Below are 23032 nucleotides of genomic sequence, written 5' to 3' on the forward strand. Positions count from 1 at the left end.
TCAGACGTCTAGTCCTCCAGGAACCCAAATCCCAGACATCTAGTCATCCAAGAATGGCCATCCTAGACGTCTAGTACTCCAGGAATGCCAATTGGACACATCTACTCCTCCAGGAACTCACATCCCAGGCTCTAGTCCTCCAGAAACTCACAACTCAGATGTCTAGTCCTCCAGGAACTCACATGTCAGATGTCTAGATCTCCAGAAATGCCCATCCCAGACATCTAGTCCTGCAAGAATGTCCATCCCAGAGATCTATTCCTACAGGGATGCCCATCCCAGACATTTAGTCCTCCAGGAACTCAAATCCAAGAGGTCAAGTTCTCCAGGAATGCCCATTCCAAACGTCTAGTCTTCCAAGAACTCACATCCCAGATGTCTAGTCCTCCAGGTAGGGGCACATCCCAGACATCAGGTCCTCCAGGAATGCCCATCCCAGACATCTGGTCCTCCAGGTACATATACATCCCAGACACCCAGTCCTCCAGGAACTCACATCCCAGATGTCTCGTCCTCCATGAATGCCCATTTCAAACATCTATTCCTCCAACGATGCCCATCCCAGATATCTAATGCTCCAGGAATGCCCATTCCAGATGTCTAGTCCTGCAGGAACGCCCAGCCCAGAGGTCGCGTCCTGCAGGACTGCCCATCCCAGATGTCTAGACCTGAGTAATGCTCATCCCTGATGTCTATCCTCCAGGAACTCACATTCCAGATGTCTAGTCCTCCAGGAATTCCCATCTTAGACATCTAGTCCTCCATGAATAACCATCCCAGATATCTAGTCCTCCAGGACCTCCCCTCCCTGATGTCTAGTCCTGAAGGAACCCAAATCACAGACGTCTAGACCTCCAGGAATGCCTATCCTAGACGTCTAATACTTCAGGAATGCCCATCCCAGACATCTAGTCCTCCAGAAACTCAAATCACAGACGTCGAGACCTCCAGGAATACACATCCCAGATGACTCGTCCTCCAGGAACTTACATTCCAGATGTCTAGTCCTCCAGGAATGCCCATCTTAGACTTCTAGTCCTAAATTAATACCCATTCCAGACATCTAGTCATCCAAAAACTCACCTACCTGATGTCTAGTCATCCAGGAACCCAAATCACAGACATCTAGACCTCCAGGAATTCCCATCACAGACATCTAGTACTCCAGGAATGCCCATTTCAGACATCTACTCCTCCAGGAACCCAAATCGCAAACATCTAGACCTCTAGGAATGCCCATCCCAGACGTGTAGTACTCCAGGAACTCACATCCCATACGTCTCGACCTCTAGGAATGCCCATTCCAGATGTCTCATCCTCCAGAAATTCCCATCCCAAACGTCTAGCCCTCCAAGTACATGCACATCCCAGACTTCTTGTCCTACAGGAATGCCCATCAGAGACATCTATCCCTCCACGAACTCACATCCCAGACGTCTAGACCTCCAGAAATGCCTATCCCAGAGGTCTAGTCCTTCAGGAATACCCATCCCAGACGTCTAATCCTCCAGGAATTCACATCCCAGACATCTAGTCCTCCAGGAAATCACATGACAGATGTCTAGTACTCGGCGAGTGCCCACCCCAGACGTCTAGTCCTCCAGGAACGCCCATACCAGATGTCTAATCCACCAGGTACTCACATCGCAGACGTCTAGTCCTCCAGGAACTCACATCCCAGACGTCTAGTCCTACAGGTACTCACATTGCACATCTCTAGTCCTCCTGGAATGCCCATCCCAAACGTCTTTTCCTCCAGGAATGCTGTTCCCAGATGTCTAGTCCTCCAGGAATGCCCATCCCAGATGTCTCGTCCTCCAGGACTGCCCATCCCAGATGTCTAGACCTGAGTAATGCTCATCCCTCATGTCTAGTCCTCCAGGAGCTCACATTTCAGATGTCCAGTCCTCCAGGAATTCCCATCTTAGATGTCTAGTCCTCCATGAATAACCATCCCAGATATCTAGTCCTCCAGGACCTCCCCTCCCTGATGTCTAGTCCTCCAGGAACCCAAATCACAGATGTCTAGACCTCCAGGAATTCCCATCGCAGACGTCTAGTACTCCAGGAATGCCCATCCCAGATATCTAGTCCTCCAGAAACTCAAATCACAGACGTCTAGACGTCCAGGAATGCCCATCTCAGATGTCTCGTCCTCCAGGCATACCAATCCCAGACATCTCGTGCTCCAGGAACTCACATCCCAGACATATAGTCCTCCAGGAATGCCCATTCCAGATGTTTAGTCCTCCAGGTACACCCATAGCGGATGTCAAGTCCCTCAGGGATTGCACATCCCAGTCATCTAGTTATCCAGGAATGCCCATCCCAGACGTTTAGTCCTCCAGGTACACCCATAGCAAATGTCAAGTCCCTCGGGGATTGCACATCCCAGTCATCTAGTTCTCCTGGAATGCCCATCCCAGACATCTAGTCCATCAGGAACCCAAATCACAGACGTTGAGCCCTCCAGGAATACCCATCCCATATATCTCGTCCTCCAGGAACTTTCATTCCAGATGTCTAGTCCTCCAGGAATGCCCATCTTAGACTTCTAGTCCTAAATGAATACCCATCCCAGACATCTAGTCCTCCGAAAACTCACCTCCCTGTTGTCTAGTCATCCAGGAAAACCAAATCACAGACGTCTTGACCTCTAGGAATGCCCATCCCAGATGTCTCGTCCTCCAGGCATACCCATCCCAGACATCTCGTGCTCTAGGAACTCACATCCCAGATATCTAGTTTGCCAGGAACTCACATCCCAGATGTCTAGTCCTCCAGGAATGCCCATCCCAGACATCTAGTCCTCCAAGAACTCACATCCCAGAGGTCTAGTCCTCCAGGAATGCCCATCCGAGACGTTTAGTCCTCCAGGAATGCCCATAGCAGATGTCGAGTCCCTCAGGGATGCCCATCCCCGTCATCTAGTTCTCCAGGAATGCCCATCCCAGACATCTAGTCCTCCAGAAACCCAAATCACAGACGTCTAGACCTCCAGGAAAGCCCATCCCAGACGTGTAGTACTCCAGGAACTCACATCCCATACGTCTCGACCTCTAGGAATGCCCATCCCAGATGTCTCATCCTCCAGGAATGCCCATCCCAGACTCCTCGTCCTCCTTGAATGCCCATCCAAGATGTCTAGTCCTTCAGGAATGCCCATTCCAGACATCTATACCTCCAGGAATGCCCATCCCAGATGTCTCGTCCTCCAGGCATACCCATCACAGACATCTAGTCCTCCAGGAACTCACATCCCAGACATATAGTCCTCCAGGAATGCCCATCCCAGAAGTCTAATCCTCCAGGAATGCCCATCCCGGATATCTAGTCCTCCAGGAATTCACATGACAGATGTCTAGTACTCGAGGAGTGCCCACCCCAAACGTCTAGTCCTCCAATAATGCCCATTCCAGACATCTAGACCTCCAGGAATGCCCATCCCAGACATCTAGTCCTCCAGGAATGCCCATTCCAGACGTCTATTCCTCCAGCAATGCCCATCCCAGACGTCTATTCCTCCAGGAATGCCCATCCCAGACGTCTAGTCCTCCAGGAATGCCCATCCCAGACATCTAGTCCTGCAGGAACTCACATCGCAGATGTCTAATCCTCCAGCAATGCCCATTCCAGACTTATAGTCCTCCAGGAATGCCCATCCCACATGTCGAGTTCTCCAGGGATGCCCATCACAGTCATCTAGTCCTCCAGGGATGCCAATCCCAGACATCTAATCCTCCAGGAATGCCCATCCCAGTCATCTAGTTCTCCACGAATGCCTATCCCTTATGTCTTGTCCTCCAGGTACATGCACCTCCCATATATCTAGTCCTCCAGGAATGCCCATCCCCGACATCTAGTTCTCATGGAACTCATATCCCACATGTCTATCCCTCCAGGAATGCCCATCCCAGACGTCTAGTCTTCCAGGAATGCCAACCCAGACGTCTGGACCTCCAGGCATGCCCATCTCAGACACCTAGTCCTCCAGGAACTCACATCCCAGATGTCTCGTCCTCCACGAATGCCCATTTCAGATGTCTATTCCTCCAAGGATGCCCATCCTAGATATCTAATGCTCCAGCAATGCCCATTCCAGATGTCTAGTCCTCCAGGAATGCCCATCCCAGATGTCTCGTCCTCCAGGACTGCCCATCCCAGATGTCTAGACCTGAGTAATGCTCATCCCTCATGTCTAGTCCTCCAGGAGCTCACATTTCAGATGTCCAGTCCTCCAGGAATTCCCATCTTAGATGTCTAGTCCTCCATGAATAACCATCCCAGATATCTAGTCCTCCAGGACCTCCCCTCCCTGATGTCTAGTCCTCCAGGAACCCAAATCATAGACATCTAGACCTCCAGGAATGCCTATCCTAGACATCTAATACTCCAGGAATGCCCATCCCAGACATCTAGTCCTCCAGAAACCCAAATCACAGACGTCTAGACCTCCAGGAATGCCCATCCTAGACGTCTAATACTCCAGGAATGCCCATCCCAGACATCTAGTCCTCCAGAAACTCAAATCACAGATGTCGATACCTCCAGGAATACACATCCCAGATGTCTCATCCTCCAGGAACTTACATTCCAGATGTCTAGTCCTCCAGGTATGCTCATCCCAGACTTCCAATCCTGCAGGAATGCCCATCCCAGACATCTAGTCTCCAGGAATGCCAATCCCAGACAACTTGTACTCCAGAAATGCACATCCCAGAAATCGAGTCCTCCAAAAACTCACATTCCAGACGTCTCATCCTCCAGGAATGCCCATCCCATTTGTCGAGTCCTTCAGGAATACCTATCCCTGATATCTAGTCCTCCAGGAATTCATATCCCAGATGTCTAGTCCTCCAGGAATGCACATCACAGTCATCTAGTCCTCCTGGAACTCATATCCCAGATGTCTATTCCTCCAGGAATGCCCATCTCATGCGTCTAATCCTCCAGGCATGCCCATCCCAGATGTTTAGTCCTCCAGGTACACCCATAGCAGATGTCAAGTCCCTCAGGGATTGCTCATCCCAGTCATATAGTTCTCCAGGAATGCCCATCCCAGACATCTAGTCCTCCAGGAATGCCAATCCCAGACAACTTGTACTCCAGAAATGCCATCCCAGGCGTCCAATCCTGCAGAAATGCACATCCCAGAAATCTAGTCCTCCAAAAATTCACATTCCAGACGTCTCATCCTCCAGGAATGCTCATCCCATTTGTCAAGTCCTCCAGGAATACCTATCCCTGATGTCTAGTCCTCCAGGAATTCATATCCCAGATGTCTAGTCCTCCAGGAATGCACATCACAGTCATCTAGTCCTCCTGGAACTCATATCCCAGACGTCTATTCCTCCGGGAATGCCCATCTCACGCGTCTAATCCTCCAGGAATGCCCACCCAGATATCTAGTCCTCCAGGAACCCAAATCCCAGACGTCTAGACTTCCAGGAATGCCCATCCAGGTCATCTAGTCTCCCGGGACCTCATATCCCTGATGTCTATTCCTCCATGAATGCCTATCCCAGAAATCTACTCCTCCAGGAACTCACTTCCCAGACCCCTCATCCTCCAGGATTTTCGATTGTAGACATCTAGACCTCCAGGAATGCCCATGCCAGACATCCAGTCCTCCAGGAATGCCCATCATATATGTCTAGTCCACCAGGAACTCACATCCCAGACAACCAGTCCTCCAGGTACATGCACATCCCAGATGTCTAGTCCTCCAGGAATACCCATCCCAGACATCTAGACCTCCAGGATTGCTCATCCCTGACATCTTGTCCTCAAGGAATGCCCATCCCAGACGTCCAGTCTTCCAGGAATGCCCATCCTAGATGTCTAGACCTCCAGGAATGCCCATTCCAGACGTCTAATCTTCAAGGAACTCACATCCCAGACATATAGTCCTCCAGGAATGCCCATCCCAGACGACTTGTTCTCCAGGTACAGGCACATCTCAGACGAGTAGTCTTCCAGGAATGCTCATCCCAGACATCTAGTCCTCGAGGTACATATACATTCCAGACCTCTAGTCCTCCACAAATGCCAGTCTGAGACATCTAGTCTTCCACAAATGTCCATTGCAGTCATCTAGTCCTCCAGGTACATGGACATCCCAGACCTCTAGTCCTAGAGGAAGGCCCATCCCAGATGTCTAGTCCTCCAGAAACTCACATTTCAGATGTCTAGTCCTCCAGGAATGCCCATCTTAGACGTCTAGTCCTCCATGAATACCCATCCCAGACATCTAGTCCTCCAGAAAATCACCTCCCTGATGTCTAGTCATCCAGAACCCCAAATCACAGACGTCTAGTCCTCCAGGAACTCACATCCCAGACATCTAGTCCTCCAGGAACTCACAACCCAGAAGTTTAGTCCTCCAGGAATGCCCATCCCAGACATCTAGTCCTCCAGGAATTCACATGACAGATGTCTAGTACTCGAGGAGTGCCCACCCCAGACGTCTAGTCCTCCAGGAACACCCATACCAGATGTCGAGTCCTTCAGGGATGCTCATCCCAGTCATCCAGTACTCCAGGAATGCCCATCCCAGACATCTAGTCCTCCAGGAACCCAAATCACAGACGTCTAGACCTCCAGGAAAGCCCATCCCAGTCGTGTAGTACTCCAGGAACTCACATCCCAGACATCTTGACCTCTAGGAATGCCCATCCCAGACATCCAGTCCCCCAGGAATGCCCATCCCAGACATTTAGTCTTCTAGGAATGCCCATCCCAGACATCTAGTCATCCAGGTACATGCACATCCCAGACGTCTAGTTTTCCGGGAATGCCCATCCCAGTAATCTAGTCCTCCAAGAATGCCTATCCCATATGTGTATTCTTCCAGGTACATGCACCTCTCATACGTCTAGACCTCCAGAAATGCCCATCCAAGACGTCTAGTCCTCCAGGAACTCGCATACCAGATGTCGAGTCCTCCAGGGATGCCCATCACAGTCATCTAGTCCTCCAGGAATACCCATCCCAGATGTCTAATCCTCCAGGTACTCACATCGCAGACGTCTAGTCCTCTAGGAACTCACATCCCAGACGTCTAGTCCTTCAGGTACTCACATTGCACATCTCTAGTCCTCCAGGAATGCCCATCCCAGATGTCTAGTCCTCCAGAAATGCCCATCCAGACGTCTTTTCCTCCATTAATGCCCTTCTCAGATGTCTAGTCCACCAGGCACTCACAACCTAGACTTCTAGTCCTCCAGGAATGTCCATTCCAGACGTTTCATCTTCCAGGAATGCCCATCTCAGACGTCTCCTTCTTTAGGAATGCCCATCCCAGACGTCTAATCCTCCAGGAACTCACAACCCAGACTTCTAGTCCTCCAGGAATGCCCATGCCAGACATCTGGTCCTCCAGGAACTCACCTCCCTGATGTCTAGTCATCCAGGAACCCAAATCACAGACGTCTAGACCTCCAGGAATTCCCATCCCAGATGTCTCGTCCTCCAGGCATACCCATTCCAGACATCTAGTCCTCCAGGAACTCACATCCCAAACAACTTTTCCTCCAGGAACTCACATCCCAGACATAATCCTACAGGAATGCCCATCTCAGACGGCTAGTCCTCCAGGAATGCCCATTCCAGACGTCTCATCTTCCAGGAATGCCCATCTCAGACTTCTCATACTCCAGGAATGCCCATCCCAGATGTCTAATGCTCCAGGAAATCACAACCCAAACGTCTAGTCCTCCAGGAATGCCCATCCCAGACATCTAGTCCTCCAGGAACTCATATCCCAGATATCTAGTCCTCCAGGAATGCCCATGCCAGTCATCTAGTTCTCAATGAATGCCCATCCCAGACATCTAGACTTCCAGGAATGTCCATCCCAGACATCAATTCCTACAGGGATGCCCATTCCAGCCATCTACTCCTCCAGGAACTCACATCCCAGACCCCTCATCCTCCAGGAATTTCCATCATAGACGTCTAGACCTCCAGGAATACCCATACCAGACATCTAGTCCTCCAGGAACTCATCCCCAGACATCCAGTCCTCCAGGAATGCCCATCATATGTGTCTAGTCCACCAGGAACTCACATCCCAGACAACCAGTCCTCCAGGTACATGCACATCTCAGACCTCTAGTCCTTCAGGAATGCACATCCCAGATGTCTTTTCCTCCAGGAATGCCCATTCCAGATGTCTAGTCCTCAAGGAACTCACATTCCAGATGTCTGGTCCTCCAGGAATACCCATTTCAGACATTTGTCCTCCTGGAACTCACATCCCAGACATCTAATCCTCCAGGAACTAACATTTCAGACATATAGTCCTCCAGGAATGTCCATCCCAGACGTCTAGTTTTCCAGGAACCTACATCCCAGACATCTAGTCCTCCCGGATACCCATCCCAGACGTCTTGTCCTCCAGGAACCCAAATCCCAGATGTCTTGTCCTCCAGGAATGCCCATTCCAGTCATCTAGTTCTCCAGGAACTCATATCCCAGACTCTAATCCTCCAGGAATGCCCATCCCAGACGTCTAATCCTCCAGGAACTCACATCCCAGACTTCTAGTCATCATTTGGTAACAGAAAATTTCTCGTGGTGTGGCAACCACCCAAGATACATGCTTTCTGACAGGGGACCAGGACGTCTGCCCTCAGGACAGACATTGGCCACAATCCCATCCTAAGGTAAGGTGAGGTTTCTGCTACGCCAATGGCCTAGCTCATCTGGATAGAGAAAGGGCTGGGGTTTGTGGGATCTCACAATGAGCACTTGCTCTCACAGAGTTCAATGTCGTCATTTTAAACACAGATTCATTGAATGTCCTCAATAACCATGTGAAGTAGATATTACCAATCCTTACTTTGTGGATAAGGAAACTGAATCCCAGAGAACTTAGGAAAATTACTTAACACCCAGGCAGTCTCCCCCTGAATTCAGACTCTTTAACAACTGAATAAATAAGGAAGGTTTAGGGTAGGTATTAGCTTATGCTAAAAGAATTGGCAACATTTTGTTCAAATTGTAAAAACATAGGGCATTGCACAGAAAAAACAGGTTATTTCCAGACTGCAGAATAAGTGTGCGTGTGTCTGCAACGTTGGCCACAACATGATGGTGGCCACAGTGTGACCGCAGCACAGCTAACGGGGCGGAACGGGCTCCTTGCTGACCGGCCATGTCCCTGGAGCCGCCTGGACACACCCAACAGCCACGCCCTGTGCAGGCCACCTGCTCCAGCTAAAGTTTCATTTCCCTCCCCTCATGGCAGGATGTCCTGTCAAGCAGTGTGACGATTCTCAGCATGACCCCAGCCCTTGCCTTCTCCAGAGAAGTGCTGTGAAGCACAGTGAGTGAGAGCACAGGCCAGGTTGCCATGACGAGGACGCTCTGGAAATACAGAGGCTGGATAAACAATGTCTGCCTCCTCATAACTGTGTACAGATGGACAGGAGTTCGGCTCTGCTCCACATGGTTACCCAGGGCCCCAGGTGGCCGGTGCTCAGCACACAGGTGACCTCTCTTCCGGCGCCAGGAGCACCCCAGGTGGCCTGAGGGCACCCGCTGCAGCACCCCAGGGCACATGCTGTGTCTGCCCTGGGGATTGACCGAAACTCTGCTAGACACCCTCTTGCACCAGAGAGGCTGGGTTCGCCATGAGGTGTGCCTGGGAGGGCGCCTTGCCCCTCTGCCCTGCCTCCTGTGGCAGATCCTTATTCTGGGGCCACTCAGAACCAGCAGCCCCCTGTATGTCTGGCCAGTGACACAGTAGTGTCCCCTGAAGCAAGGAGATGCTGCTCCAAACCCAGAGGCCATGTAACCCGATATGCTTTCTCAGCTGCAAAGCACAGGGCCCACCCCTCGCTGTGAGAGGATGTCCTGGCCTTTGCCAGAAACTGGACTTCAGAGATCCTGACGTCTGGGCCCTCGATCCTGCCAGAGAGCCTCCCCTCTGGGCCCCGAGACCCAGGCCCTGGAACCTGATGGTCGGGGGGCTCCCTTCTGGGCCCCAAGGCCCAGGCCCTGGAACCTGCTAGGGGTTTCCCCTTTGAGCTCGCATCCATCGCAGCAGTGAGAGTGACCACCTGGACCTGCCGGGTCCAACTAGCATCAGGTCACACAGGTCACCAGCTCAGCAGGCAGGCAAGACCCCAGGGATGGGAAGGCGACCCAGGGCCTCCGGGCTCTGTAATGACACCCCGAGAATTAGCTTTGAAACTTAATTTCCGAGAAAACTATTATTTTGAGGAAAAGATATATTGAATATTTTTCCCTTCAGTGCTTTTCACCTTCTTTATAAACAAAACAAAGCTTTAAAACAAGAAGGGGAGGGACTAAGCAAATTACATAATGAGAATAGGAATGAAATTAAGGGTTTAATAGGGCATTATTTCATTAAACTCTGGAAGTTCAATTGTGGTTAGCATTTCTTGACACATCTCCTACCTTTTATTAAAATACTAGAGGCCCGATGCATGGAATCCGTGCAAGAGTAGGCCTTCCTTCCCCCAGCTGCAGGCACCGGCTTCCCTCTGGCACCCGGGACCTGGGCTTCCCTCTAAGCCTCAGCTTCGTCCAGAAGGATGTCCATTCTAATTAGCATAGTATGCTTTTATTATTATAGATGTTTTTATTGATTTCAGAGAGGAAGGGGGAGAGAGAGAGAGAAACATTAGTGATGAGAGAGAATCATTGATTAACTGCCTCCTGCACACCCCACACTGGGGATCGAGCCTGTAACCCGGGCATGTGCCCTGACCAGGAATCGAACCCTGACCTCCTGGTTCATAGGTGGATGCTCAACCACTGAGCCATGCCAGCCGGGCTCTCCTAACTTTAATTAATGAAATTATACTAAGCTGGAATGGAGTGGGGTTGAGAAGTCTGGCTTTGCAGAAGTTGTGTTGGACAACATGGTCAAAAGAATCATAATTACAGACAACTTACCTGACAAGTTTTACCTTGAAAAAATATCTGTCAAATAAAGGACACTCTAAATGAAAATTACTGTGAAAATATTTGGTCTCTAATATTTAAACATTTCAGTATGAAAAAAAAAATTGAACCAAAAATATTTCCCTTTAACAGAATTTACTCTGAGCTTACCTCAACCTGAGAGAGAAAACACTTCCCCAGTCAAAAGCGTAGTGGCCGAGCCCTGGCTGGGTGGCTCCGTTGGCTGGAGAGTCGCCCTGTATATCATTGGTGGCTTGTTCAAATCCCGGTCAGGGCCTATGCCTAGGCTGTGGGTTTGATTCCCGTCAAGGTGTGTACAGGAGGCAGCTGATTGATGTTTCTCTCGCCCTTCCTCTCTCTATAAAATCAATGAAAACATATCCTCAAGCCCAGCTGGTGTGGCTCAGTGGTTGAGTGTTGACATATGAATCAGGAGGTCAGGGTTCGATTCCTGGTCAAGGGCACATGCCCGGGTTGCGGGCTTGATCCCCAGTGTGGAGCATGCAGGAGGCAGCCGATCAATGATTCTCTCTCATCATTGATATTTCTTTCTCCCTCTTCCTCTCCCTTCCTCTGAAATCAATAAAAATATATTTAAAAAAAAAAAGAAAGAAAAAAGGAACACAAAAAACAACATGTCCTCGGGTGAGGGTCAAAACAGAAAACAACAAAGACACAGTGGCCAGGAGAGAAGGCCAGGCTGGCAGTGAGCGTGATGGTCCTGAACCAGGAAGAGCCTCAGGAAGGAGGGCCGTGTGGCCGAGGACCGAGAGGGGGCGTCAGTGTAGACGTCCATGCCTCATCCCCTGTGTCACTTTAAATACTCGGATAAAAAACATCGTTGTTTTCATACTCAGATGGGTGTTCAGAAAGAATGTCATGAGCGTGATGTTTGACTGTCATTACTTTTGAATTGGTGACATAATAAAGCCAATTGCCAGCCAATGAATATTTCAAAAGTGCATCCTTCTCATTGAAGGGCCCTTGAATTCTCAGAAGCGTCCTGGTTTGGGTGAGAATCCTGAATCCTGGCCACAGAAAGGGGCGGGCAGGACAGGAGAGGAAGGTCGGGATCGGGCAAAGCTGGGCAATGGTTTGGGTCTGGGTTTCCTGGCCTCTGCCATCCAGCAGTGACCCGGGGGGAGGAGGGACAAGAGGCGACCACAGGTATGACCCTACCTGCCACCGACTCATCGGCAGGGCCACACTGGGGTTTGGCAGGGTCAGCGGCCGGTACACAGAGTGTGAGGAGAGGAAAGGAGGCCACGGCCACGGCTGGAGTTCAAGGCCGGCCTCCCAGCCTCCAGGGGGACAGGAAAGAGCAGGGCCAAGTGCCATGGTCCGGATGCCACCTGGGAATTGGACTCAGGGACTGAAGTTTAGCGATAGATTTTAAAACAGTTGCACAGACATCAAATTTTTGACAACTTCGAGTTTATGTTCTGCTATCTGGTGTTTAATTTCTGCTTTGTGTGGCTTTGCCTAAGTCATTCCTGGATTCAGTTATTTTATAAACCAAGTTCAGACAGTGACACCAGGTACACAGACAGAAAACAGAAACTGAAGGCGGAGCCCCGGCAGCTAGCACCACGCCTGTCAGAAGAGGGTGACCCTGGACATCACAGGGCCAGGACGGAACAGGGTCTGATCTGGGGTCGGGGATCAGGCATGCATCTGATCCCATCCTCTCTGCTGTCCTGCGCTGAGGCCGGGCTGGGCATCATGGCCCCGGAGCTCATGGTTCTTCCTCTTTGCAGAACCCCTGTGATGACAAACGGCACAAGGACATCTGGTCCAGAGAGAAGACCTGTGAGCACTTACCCCGGTTCCTTGTCATCGGGCCACAGAAGACAGGTGAGAGTCGCTGCTGAGCGGGCGCGCTCGTCTGTGTCATGGGCTGTGGTGTCTGTGGCGTTGCTGGGCTGGTGTGCGTGTGACTAGGAGACACCCAGGCACGGGCCCCACTGCTGGGATCCGGCTTCACACTGTGGTCCGGATGCTGCCTGGGAACTGGACTCAGGGACTGCATTTTAGCCACAGCTTTTAAAATTGTTGCACAGACGTCACATTTAAAAAAATATATTGTTATTGATTTCAGAGAGGAAGGGAGAGGAAGAGATAGAAACATCAATGTGGGAGAGAATCATTGATCGGCTGCCTCCTGCACGCCCCACACGGGGGATCAAGCCTGTAACCCGGGCATGTGCCCTTGAACAGGAATTGAACCGGGGACTCTTCAGTCCGCAGGCTGGCGCTCTATCCACTGAGCCAAACCAGCCAGGGCAAGACCAAATTTTGGACAACGTTGAGATTATGTCCTGCTATCTGGTGTTTAAGTCCTGCTTTCTGTGCTTTGCCTGAGTAACCCTGCATCAGCTATTTCACAAAAAGCTCCAGGCAAACAATATGCACCTATGTCTGCCTTGAATGGCTGTTTTTAGAGCCACTGTCTTTATTGCCTTAAAATATTCCACATGTGGGTGGAGGGGGGTGGGGGGTTACCATCATCAGGTGTAATACAGCCTGGGCTGACTTCCTCAGGCACCTGGGGCTCCTCCCATGCGCTCTCCCTCCGTGCTCTCTGAGCCAAAGGACAGGGGAGCCAGAGAGAGTAATTCAGCAGCCAGAGGACACTTTCAATTAGAATATTTTACACTTTCGCCCGTATGTGGCAGTTTTATGTGTGGTGCTCATGTCCTGGTTATTGAAGTTTTTATTGAGTCTCTGTATCGGGAAGCCACTGGTTCGATGAGAGCATTTTCACCAGTGAGTGCACCACGCACGGCACAGACACGGACACGCAGGCCCACACGGAGGCGCTGAGACCCGCACGAGCAGACCGCGCTGAGGCCTCGGCAAAGTCTCCAGCCTGTTGGGCGTTGGTTTTGAAGGCTCTTCCTCCAGGAACATAAGTTGTCTCACAGCAGTAAGTGGCACAGCAGCTCAGGGTCTCAGACCAGGCACCTTTGTTGCCGTTGCTTAGAATGTGCATGACAGCCCTGGCCGGGGGCTTGAGGCTACAGCGCCATCAGGTTCCATCCGGTCAGGGCACATACAGAAAGCAAGCAATGAGTGCGTCAATAAGTAGAACAACAAACTCATGTCTCTCTCTCTCTCTCTCTCTCTCTCTCTCTCTCTCAAATTAGTAAATTTGTTTAAATGTGCATTAATTTTCTACCAACTCCCGTGCAGTGGTGCTAACTCTGGAATGTCTAGAAAGAAATGAACAGTCCTGTTGTAAAATCATGTCACAGGTTTGCTTTAAAGACCTGTCACTGGACGCTCTGACCGGCTGGTTCTGCTAGAAAGCAGCAGGTCAGCAAGATAACTCCGGCTCCCTCCCTGTTGGTCATACTTGCAAAGACAGCGCCTAAACTTTTAGACTTTAACATGTGACCTGCCAGGATGGGGATGATAAGGCTGCAGCGGGAACTGGCTTTCCCAGGACAAGTAAAGAGGAAGCCTGGAATTTTCCAGGGGCTGGGAAAGGCGTTCTCAGATAGAATGGCCCTGCTGACTCCTGATGCCCCTCATGCCAGCCGCCTGGGTTCTCTGTCCTCCTTACTGCTCAGTGGGCAGGGCCCCCTGCAGTGTGGGCACAGGTGCCACGAAGGACCTGGCCTCCACACAGAGCCATTAACAACTGCATGTGGCTCGTGCACCCCTTGCAGTAACCATGACATACAAAGTGGCCCTCCAGCCAGCCAGTGTGGCTCAGTGGTTGAGCATTGACCTAAGAACCAGAGGTCGCAGCTCAATTCCCAGTCAGGGCACATGCCCAGGTTGGGGGCTTGTTCCCCGGGTGGGGTATACAGGATGCAGCCAATCAATGATTCTCTCTCGTCATTTATGTTTCTATCTCCCACTTCCTTCCTCTCCAAAATCAATCCTATATAATAAAGAGGTAATATGCAAATTGACCATCACACCCTCGCACAAGATGGCTGCCCCCATTTGGTCACAAGATGGCTGCCCCCATGTGGTCATGAAATGGCCTGCAGGGGAGGGCAGTTGGGGGGGACCAGGCCTGCAGAGGAGGGCAGTTGGGGGGGGGTGGGACCAGGCCGGCAGGGGTGGGCAGGTAGGGGCAACCAGGCTGGGAAGGGAGGGCAGTTAGGGTTGACCAGGCCAGCAGGAGCGGGAAGTTGGGGGCAACCAGGCCTGCAGGGAGGACAGTCAAGGGCGAACAGGCCAGCAGGGGAGGGCAGTTGGGGGCAACCAGGCTGGCAAGGGAGGGAAGTTAGGGGTGACCAGGCCGGCAGGGGAGGGCAGTTAGGGGCAATCGGTCCTGCAGGGAAGCAGTTAGGCATCAATCAGGCTGGAAGGGGAGTGGTTAGGGTGTGATCAGGTTGGCAGGCAGAAGCGGTTAGGGGCAATCAGGCAGGCGAGCAGTTGGGAGGAGCAGTCCTGGATTGTGAGAGGGATCAGGCCTAAATTGGCAGTTAGACATCCCCCGAGGGGTCCCAGATTGGAGAGGGTACAGGCTGGGCTGAGGGACACCCCCCTCCAGTGCATGAATTTCCTGCACCGAGCCTCTAGTAAAAATATATTTTAAAAAAACAAAGTGGCCCTCTGACTGTGGCTTGCTGAGTGTGAGGTGACCCTGCCCAGAGGTGACCCCAATTCTCTGGGGCTGAGGCTGGGGGTGGGGGGACCCAGCAGTGGGGCTGTCCTGGGCTGGCTGGGTGGTGGGTCCTGGTACCAGGGGTGGGAGGGTTGCTGTGCATGAAGGCCCCTCACAACTCGGGTCAGACTGAGATGTGACCGTTGGAGAGGACTTCCTAAGGGCCACACTCAGGCAGTGGTTCTAAATGCTCTGCTCCCAGCCTGGACACCTCTGAGGGCCATCCCGTCACCATGGTCAGGGCCCACTTCCCGGGCAGCCTAGCCACTAACAAGATGCAAGGGCGGTGACTGTAGAAAGGATAATGCTTCTTAGCGTCCTCCAGGGCCCGAGGATTTCCGTTTCCTCCACAAAGTGCTGACACCGGGCCCTGGATGGAATGAATGTGGGGAGAGATGGGAGCCTGGTGGGTGGAACCTGGACCACTTGCTGGGGCTGGACCGGGCTTGACGTGACATCGGAAAGTCTAGTGCATTCATGCCCCTGTTTGGTCCCAGTCTTGGGTCCCCCTGCTCCCGGGGCCATGGGGGGCTCAGAACACACAGGCTCTGACTTCCTGGGAAGCAGGGGGGACAGGTCCCATCCTATGAACATCACGGCGATGGAACTGAGGGGGGTTACAAATGTATTCCTCTTGCAATATTCAGCAATAACTCAAAAAAGTACCCTTGTCTTTCCCTGTTGTTCATACTCACAAAGACAGAGCCTAAACTTTCAGATGTTAACATGTGACCTGCTCCCTGCATCTAAGGCAGTGGTTCTCAACCTTTCTAATGCCGCGACCCTTTAATACAGTTCCTCATGTTGTGGTGACCCCCAACCATAAAATTATTTTCGTTGCTACTTCATAACTGTAATTTTGCTACTGTTAATGAATCGTAATGTAAATATCTGTGTTTTCCAATGGTCTTAGGCTCTACAGCAGTGGTTCTCAACCTGTGAGTCACGACCCACAGGTTGAGAACTGCTTGCAGGGTCGCCTAAGACCATCGGAAAACACAGATATTTACATTACGATTCATAACAGTAGCAAATGTGTCACCTGTCTTCCATCCGCGGTGGCCAAGCCTCAGCCTTGCAGGTGCCCTGCTTTAGCCACTCCCGCCTCCACTCCATTTGGTGGCACCAGAGTTGGGAGGCCCGAAGGGGCGATCGCATCACACAGAGGCCCAGTGGCCTCGGCTCCTGTGAGAGCTGCATCATAACCCAATGCCAGTCCTCTGTGCCACCTGCTCCCAGACCCCCCGCGGCCATCGTCACAGCCCCGCAGCCCCGCATGGAGCCCAGCTCCCACTCTCCTGGGCCAGGAACCCACCACGTCTAGGGTCCAGCATGTCCCTAAGGGACAGCCTTTCCCCAGAGGCAGCTCAGGTGTGTGGGAGCCACGCGGACTGTCACTTCGCGGTCCTCTGCTGTGGCCTCAGTCCCGCCCAGCTCAGGAGGAGCGAAGGTCCCGGCCAGCCTCTGAACCTCCCTCTACGTGTCCTTCAGGGTCCTGTCAGCCAGTCTGCTCCGCTCTCATCAGACTTGATTGCCCTCCCGCCAGGGCCGGACACTCAAGTGGCTGTCTTTCCAGAAGTATGCCCCCTGCTTTAACCTTTCAGGGAACACCTATGTTTCTAAGGTCCAACCTTAGAGCATGCCTCCTCGTGGGAGCCCTCCCTGACTGCCCACTTCCTCATGGGCAGGAAAGCTCTCTGCTCTGCTCTCATTGTGGGGGCCCATCTCCCTGTGTGGTAAGGCCTGTCACATGACCCACATCCCCATACACACCTTCAGCTCGGGCCCAGCAGAGGTGGTTCTGGCCTTCACTGCAGGGATGTGCACAGACTAGCACAGTCAGCATCTGCTGAACAGTTTGACTTCATTAAAATGGATACGATATTGATCAGGGACCCAGCAGAGTCCGGTGCCAGACGCCCCTGATGCTGCAGCCACGCGCCCGGCCCAAGAGGGAACTGAACCCCAATTTCTGAGGTTCTCCCCGGCTGTTTCGCCAGCCTGCTTGCTTTGGCCAGGACTCAGCACTGACATTTGATCACATGTTGATGTCCACAGAGCCATGGACACGAATGAAAACACACTTGGGTTGCTGTCGTGTGAAACGCGCCTCACTGATTTTAGGGAAATTGCTTTGACTCTTTAAAGAATTGAATGTCGCGCCCTGGATGGTGTGGCTTAGTGGCTACAGCATCAGCCTGCGGACTGAAGGGTCCCAGGTTCAACTCCAGTCAAGGGCACGCACCCGTGTTGCTGGCTCAATCCCCAGTGGGGGCGTGCAGGAGGCAGCTGATCAATGATTCTCTCTCTTCATTGATGTTTCTATCTCTCTCTCCCTCTCCCTTCCTCTCTGAAATCAATAACAATATATTAAAAAATAAGAAGAAGATTTTAAAGAATTGAATGCGCTTTTTGAGCAGAGATCCTGCTGCAGTAATGCTCCTCTCTTGCCGCCCCTCCTGCCCAGGCACCACGGCCCTGTACCTGTTCCTCCTGATGCACCCGTCCATCCTTGGCAGCCTGCCCAGCCCCCGCACCTTCGAGGAGGTGCAGTTCTTCAACGGGAACAACTACCACAAGGGGATTGACTGGTGAGGACAATGCCGTCACACGCATGCATCGCGCCTGCGCACGTGCAGCCGAGCGACTGTGGTGCCCACAGCACCTGTAGAACCGGAACCGCGGAATCCGTGTCACCCACCACCGTGACTTAGAAATGAATCCGCTTAATCGGCATGGCCTGTAATGTGTGTGGACGGTGCCATAATGATAACATTTTCCTGGTAAATGAGAGAATAGAGAGGACTGTGGAATACTTTTCCTAAGAATTATGCATAAGGATCTTTAAAATCCAGCTTGCGCATATTATTATTTCACCGTCACTGTGCCTAGAACAAGCATGTCAAACTCAATGGCTAACACAGGCCAAATAAATGAAGTTTGAGATGCTTGGCCAAGAACGTTTTAACTGGATGTATAATGTGTCTTCCAGGTGACAGATACATCGGGAGGGGGTTTTATTCTAGACCCTGTGATGTGTGGTGTGTCTTCATCAGCCACAGAGACCGGGGCTGTTATGATGATGTGAGCTGAGATTTGCCGTGGCAATAACTCAGGTTCCCAGAGCTGCATCCCTGCCCGTCACACAAACCCCCATCCCTGTCCGTCACACAAAACCCCATCCCTGCCCATCACACAAATCCCATCCCTGCCCGTCACACAAACCCCATCCCTGTCCGTCACACAAAACCCCATCTCTGCCCGTCACACAAAACCCATCCCTGCCCGTCACACAAGGGTATAAGAGGAATATTACTTTGCATTTGAAAACATTTTTTTTATCTTTTTTAAGCTTTATTGTTGAAAGTATTACATATTCCCTCTCTTTCCCCCATTGGCCCCGTCCAGCCCATCCCTACCCCCACCCCGGGCCCCCACCACCCCATGGGCCATGCATCTATGCACACAAGGTCTTTGGTTGACCACCTCCTACCCCCCCCCGCTTCCCTCTGAGGTTCCGCACTCTGTTCCCTGCTCCCATGGCTCTGGCTCCACTCCGTTCACCAGTTATGCTGTTCATTACACACATTTGAAAAAAGGTTGGCTCCGTCTTTTTCCTGAACTGACATAGAAGGAATCCGGCATGGGCGACCTGCTCCCGGGCTTTCCCAGCTCAGTCCCAGTTGTCTAGAGATTAGGCCCCGGTCCAGGTCCCAGGCCTGGGGGCACTGGTCCCCTGAGGACAGTCCCCGCAGGGCTCCCCCTGCAGCTGCGGAATTGCTGCCAAGTCCCCCCCCACACACACAGGAGCCTGTCAGGTCAGAGGCCCTGGGGCTGAGTGGGCCTCACAGGAGCTGGTCCACTCCCCTCCTTAGAGACAGGCCCTCACCCTGGGACCCAGATGTGGGATCCCCTGTAAATCCTGCCTGGGGTTTGGGATCACAGGCAGCAGCCATAGCAGCGCCACGAGTGCATCTGTGAGGAACAGAGCAGGTGTCCGCAGGGCCCGGCAGGAAGCTGCAGCCCCTTCAGGCCTTCATGGCAGGAAGCTGAGCAACAAGGTCAGGGAGACTGTGTCCTCACGCAGTCACTGCTCATCTTGCAGGGCAGCACAGGTAGGGAAGGGGTGAGCCGTGATGGGGTGACTCGCACAATTAAAGCCTCGCCCAAAACTAACCTCTGAACTTACTGATTCCCTAACGCCCACAGAGGGACATTCCCACGCATGGAGCAGTGCAGCACCCAGGGTCCTGGTCCATGGGGAGGACACCCACAGCCTGCAGGGTGCGAGCTCAGAGCCGCATCTCCTCCGGCACAGGGGTGCAAGCTCAGAGTGTGGGCCGTCTCCTATAACACAGGGGTGCGAGCTCAGAGTGGGGGCTGTCTCTTCCAACACAGAGGTGCAAGCTCAGAGTGGGGGCTGTCTCCTCCGACACAGGGGTGCAAGCTCAGAGTGGAGGCCATCTCCTCCTACGCAGGGGTGCGAGCTCAGAGTGGGGTGCCATCTCTTCCGACACAGGGGTGCAAGCTCAGAGTGGGGGACCATCTCATCCAACACAAGGGTGTGAGCTCAGAGTGAGGACCATCTCCTCCGACACAGGGTTGCAAGCTCAGAGTGGGTGGCCATCTCTTTTGACACAGGGGTCAAGCTCGGGGGCGGGGGGGGCTGTCTCCTATGACACAGGGGTGCAAGCTCAGAGTGGAGGCTGTCTCTTCCGACACAGGGGTGCAAGCTCCGAGTGGGGGGCTGTGTCCTCTGACACAGGAGTGCAAGCTCAGAGTGGGGCGCCATCTCCTCCGACACAGGAGTGCAAGCTCAGAGGGGGGGACGTCTCCTCTGACACAGGGGTGCAAGCTCAGAGGGGGGGTGTGTCTCCTCCAACACAGGGTGCGAGCTCTGAGCCCGGGGTCTGCCCAGCGCTCTTGGCTTCTCTGATTTAAGTCCTGTTTGCTCTGATCTCAGTGGAGGAAGTTTGCATTCAAGTCTGCAAACATCCATTTGCTATTTTAAAATGTTTACTTGGCAATAGGGTGTTCTCTGCTGCCTGCCACGGGGACGCTTGCTGTCTCTGGATCTGGCTTTTGACAGCACAAAACAGCGATGACATCTAAGGGATGCACCTCCATCCCTAACAGCGCACCTGCCCCGTGCTGCTCCTTCCCCGCAAGGTCCATCCCAACAGCCACACAGAACAGCCAGTGCTGGGCAGTGAGAACACCACCGCTCAGAAACTGGCCGGAAGGAATGGGAAAGCGTGCAGGTGAGTCACAGCCACCCTCTGCGGGAAGGTCACGCGGTCTCTCTCCGCCGGCAGGTACATGGACTTTTTCCCAACACCGGCCAATGTCACCAGCGACTTCCTGTTTGAAAAGAGCGCCAACTACTTCCACTCAGAAGAAGCTCCCAAGCGGGCGGCCTCCTTGGTCCCCAAGGCTAAGCTCATCACCATCCTCATCGACCCCTCGGACAGGGCCTACTCCTGGTACCAGGTGCAGGCGGGGTCCTGGGAGCTCGGTCGCCCTGGGAATGGAGCGGGCGGGGGGGGGGAGGGCGCGGTGCAAGGACAGCAGGTGGAATTGGGGGGTGGGGGCAGGATCAGGAGGGGCCCAGGGGTTGAAGTCACCAGAACCCGGTGGAAACAGGGTCAAGGGGGGATGAGACTCCCCTGCAGGCCTTTGGGTGGTGACCAAAGGCAGCAGGTCCTGGGGTAACGTTGTTCTGCCCATTGTCCTCTCATTGGCTCTGGGTGCGATGCCCGGGGACCTAACGTGTGTGTCAGCCCCGGTAAGACAGGCTTCATGCTACCGTGTGTGGCCACAGTCCCAGGAACCTCCCGAGGACGTTAAGTGAGGACCTTCTGTGTACTGGTGAAGAGTCCGGTGTGGGTGGGGGAGGCTGTCCTGTGGCCAGTTGGTGGCCATGCTCAGCAGGACCAGCAGAGGGCGCTGGCCCTGCTGGGACAGGTGTGCCGGAGAGGCAGATTCTGGAATCAGAGGCAAAAAGCCAGGGTGGGTTTGGGGCTGGGTTTCCATTTCCACGCGGTTTCACCATCATTTTTATTCTAGAACCGATCCATCATTTGTCTGTGACATGAGGGAGGCACACACATCACACACACGCACACATGTACACCTGTGCCGGCATGGAGGCGTTAACCTTACAGAGGCTTTTCTGTTACAGCACCAGCGGTCACATGAAGACCCAGCCGCCCTGCGGTTTAACTTCTACGAAGTGATCACGACCGGCCCGGGGGCCCCGTCCGACCTGAAGGCCCTGCAGAGGCGCTGCCTGGTGCCGGGCTGGTACGCGGTGCACATCGAGCGGTGGCTGGCCCACTTCGCTGCCTCTCAGGTAGTGTCCCAACACCGACCACCTCTGTCCACTGTGTCAGGATGGTGCTGACCTGACAGACAACATGGGAGCCCTAGCTGGTGTTGCTCAGTGGGTAGAGTGCTGGCTTGTGGACTGAAGGGTCCAGGGTTTGATTCCTATCAAGGCACATGCCCGGGTTGTGGGCTCGATTCTCAGTAGGGGGCGTGCAGGAGGCAGCTGATCCATGATTCTCTCTCATCATTGATGTTTCCATCTCTCTCTCCCTCTCCCTTCCACTCTGAAATCAATAAAAATATATTTAAAAGAAAATGAGAATTACCATATTTTCCCCTGTATAAGATGCTATTTTTTTCTAAAATCTTTAGACTGAAAACCGAGGGGCATCTTATACACAAAAGTCAGCCAAGGAGGGAGTCACGCGGTGCGTAGCTGCCCATACCTTGTCAAACAGGCTTCCTCCAATAACGAGCCTTATTGTTGCTGACGTCAGCTGATGCCATAATTGGAGGTGGAGGTGGAGAGATGTCAAAAAATAAAAAGATAAATACCAGTAAGCGATTGTCTTACTCTGCAAAATTCAAACTGAATGTAATCAGCTCCGCAAAAGAGCATGGAAATAGAGCTGCAGAGAGACCATTTGGACCTCCTCCCACTGAGTGTATGATCAGACAGTGGGGAAAACAGGAAGAACAATTCCTTAAGATGCCAAAAAGGAAGAAGAAGGCCTTGAGAGGAAAACCAACATATTTTAAATATGTTTAAAATATTGATTGCTTAATTTTGGGTTGGAAAAGTGGGGGGCGCCTTATACATGGGGGTGGGTGTCTTACACACGGGAGATTATGGTAACATGGCCACAGGTAGCGATTTACAGTCACAGACATGTTTAATGTTAATCATGATGTTCAAATGGGGTCAGTGGCATGGAACATGTTCTCGGGTCTCCCTGCGGACAGTGGCCAGTCCCAAAGTGGTCAGTCCTCACACCAGAGACTCCGGGACCACACACCAATGGAACGCCGTGCATGCACTTACCCGCGTGCTATCTGTCCCTGAAAGGTGGGGCGGACGCCCAGAAAGGTGGGGTGGAGCCAGGAGTGAGGATGGCAGGACAGTGTCTGCCCTGCTTACCCCCTCCG

General features: G+C 52.6%; 1 protein-coding gene across 2 annotated transcripts in view; it reads left to right on the forward strand.

The window, feature by feature from the left end:
• Positions 1–23032, forward strand: part of NDST4 (N-deacetylase and N-sulfotransferase 4) — a 209827-nt gene that overhangs the window by 176222 nt on the left and 10573 nt on the right. For both annotated transcript variants that reach the window (XM_080674250.1, XM_080674251.1), the window contains exons 9-12: positions 12693–12789; positions 18027–18150; positions 20875–21049; positions 21741–21911. In XM_080674250.1, the coding sequence (XP_080530376.1) occupies positions 12693–12789; positions 18027–18150; positions 20875–21049; positions 21741–21911 (567 nt within the window). The remainder of the gene's footprint in view (positions 1–12692; positions 12790–18026; positions 18151–20874; positions 21050–21740; positions 21912–23032) is intronic.

Source organism: Plecotus auritus, assembly GCF_963455305.1.
Source record: "Plecotus auritus genome assembly, chromosome: 6".
NCBI classification, from domain to species: Eukaryota; Metazoa; Chordata; class Mammalia; order Chiroptera; family Vespertilionidae; genus Plecotus; species Plecotus auritus.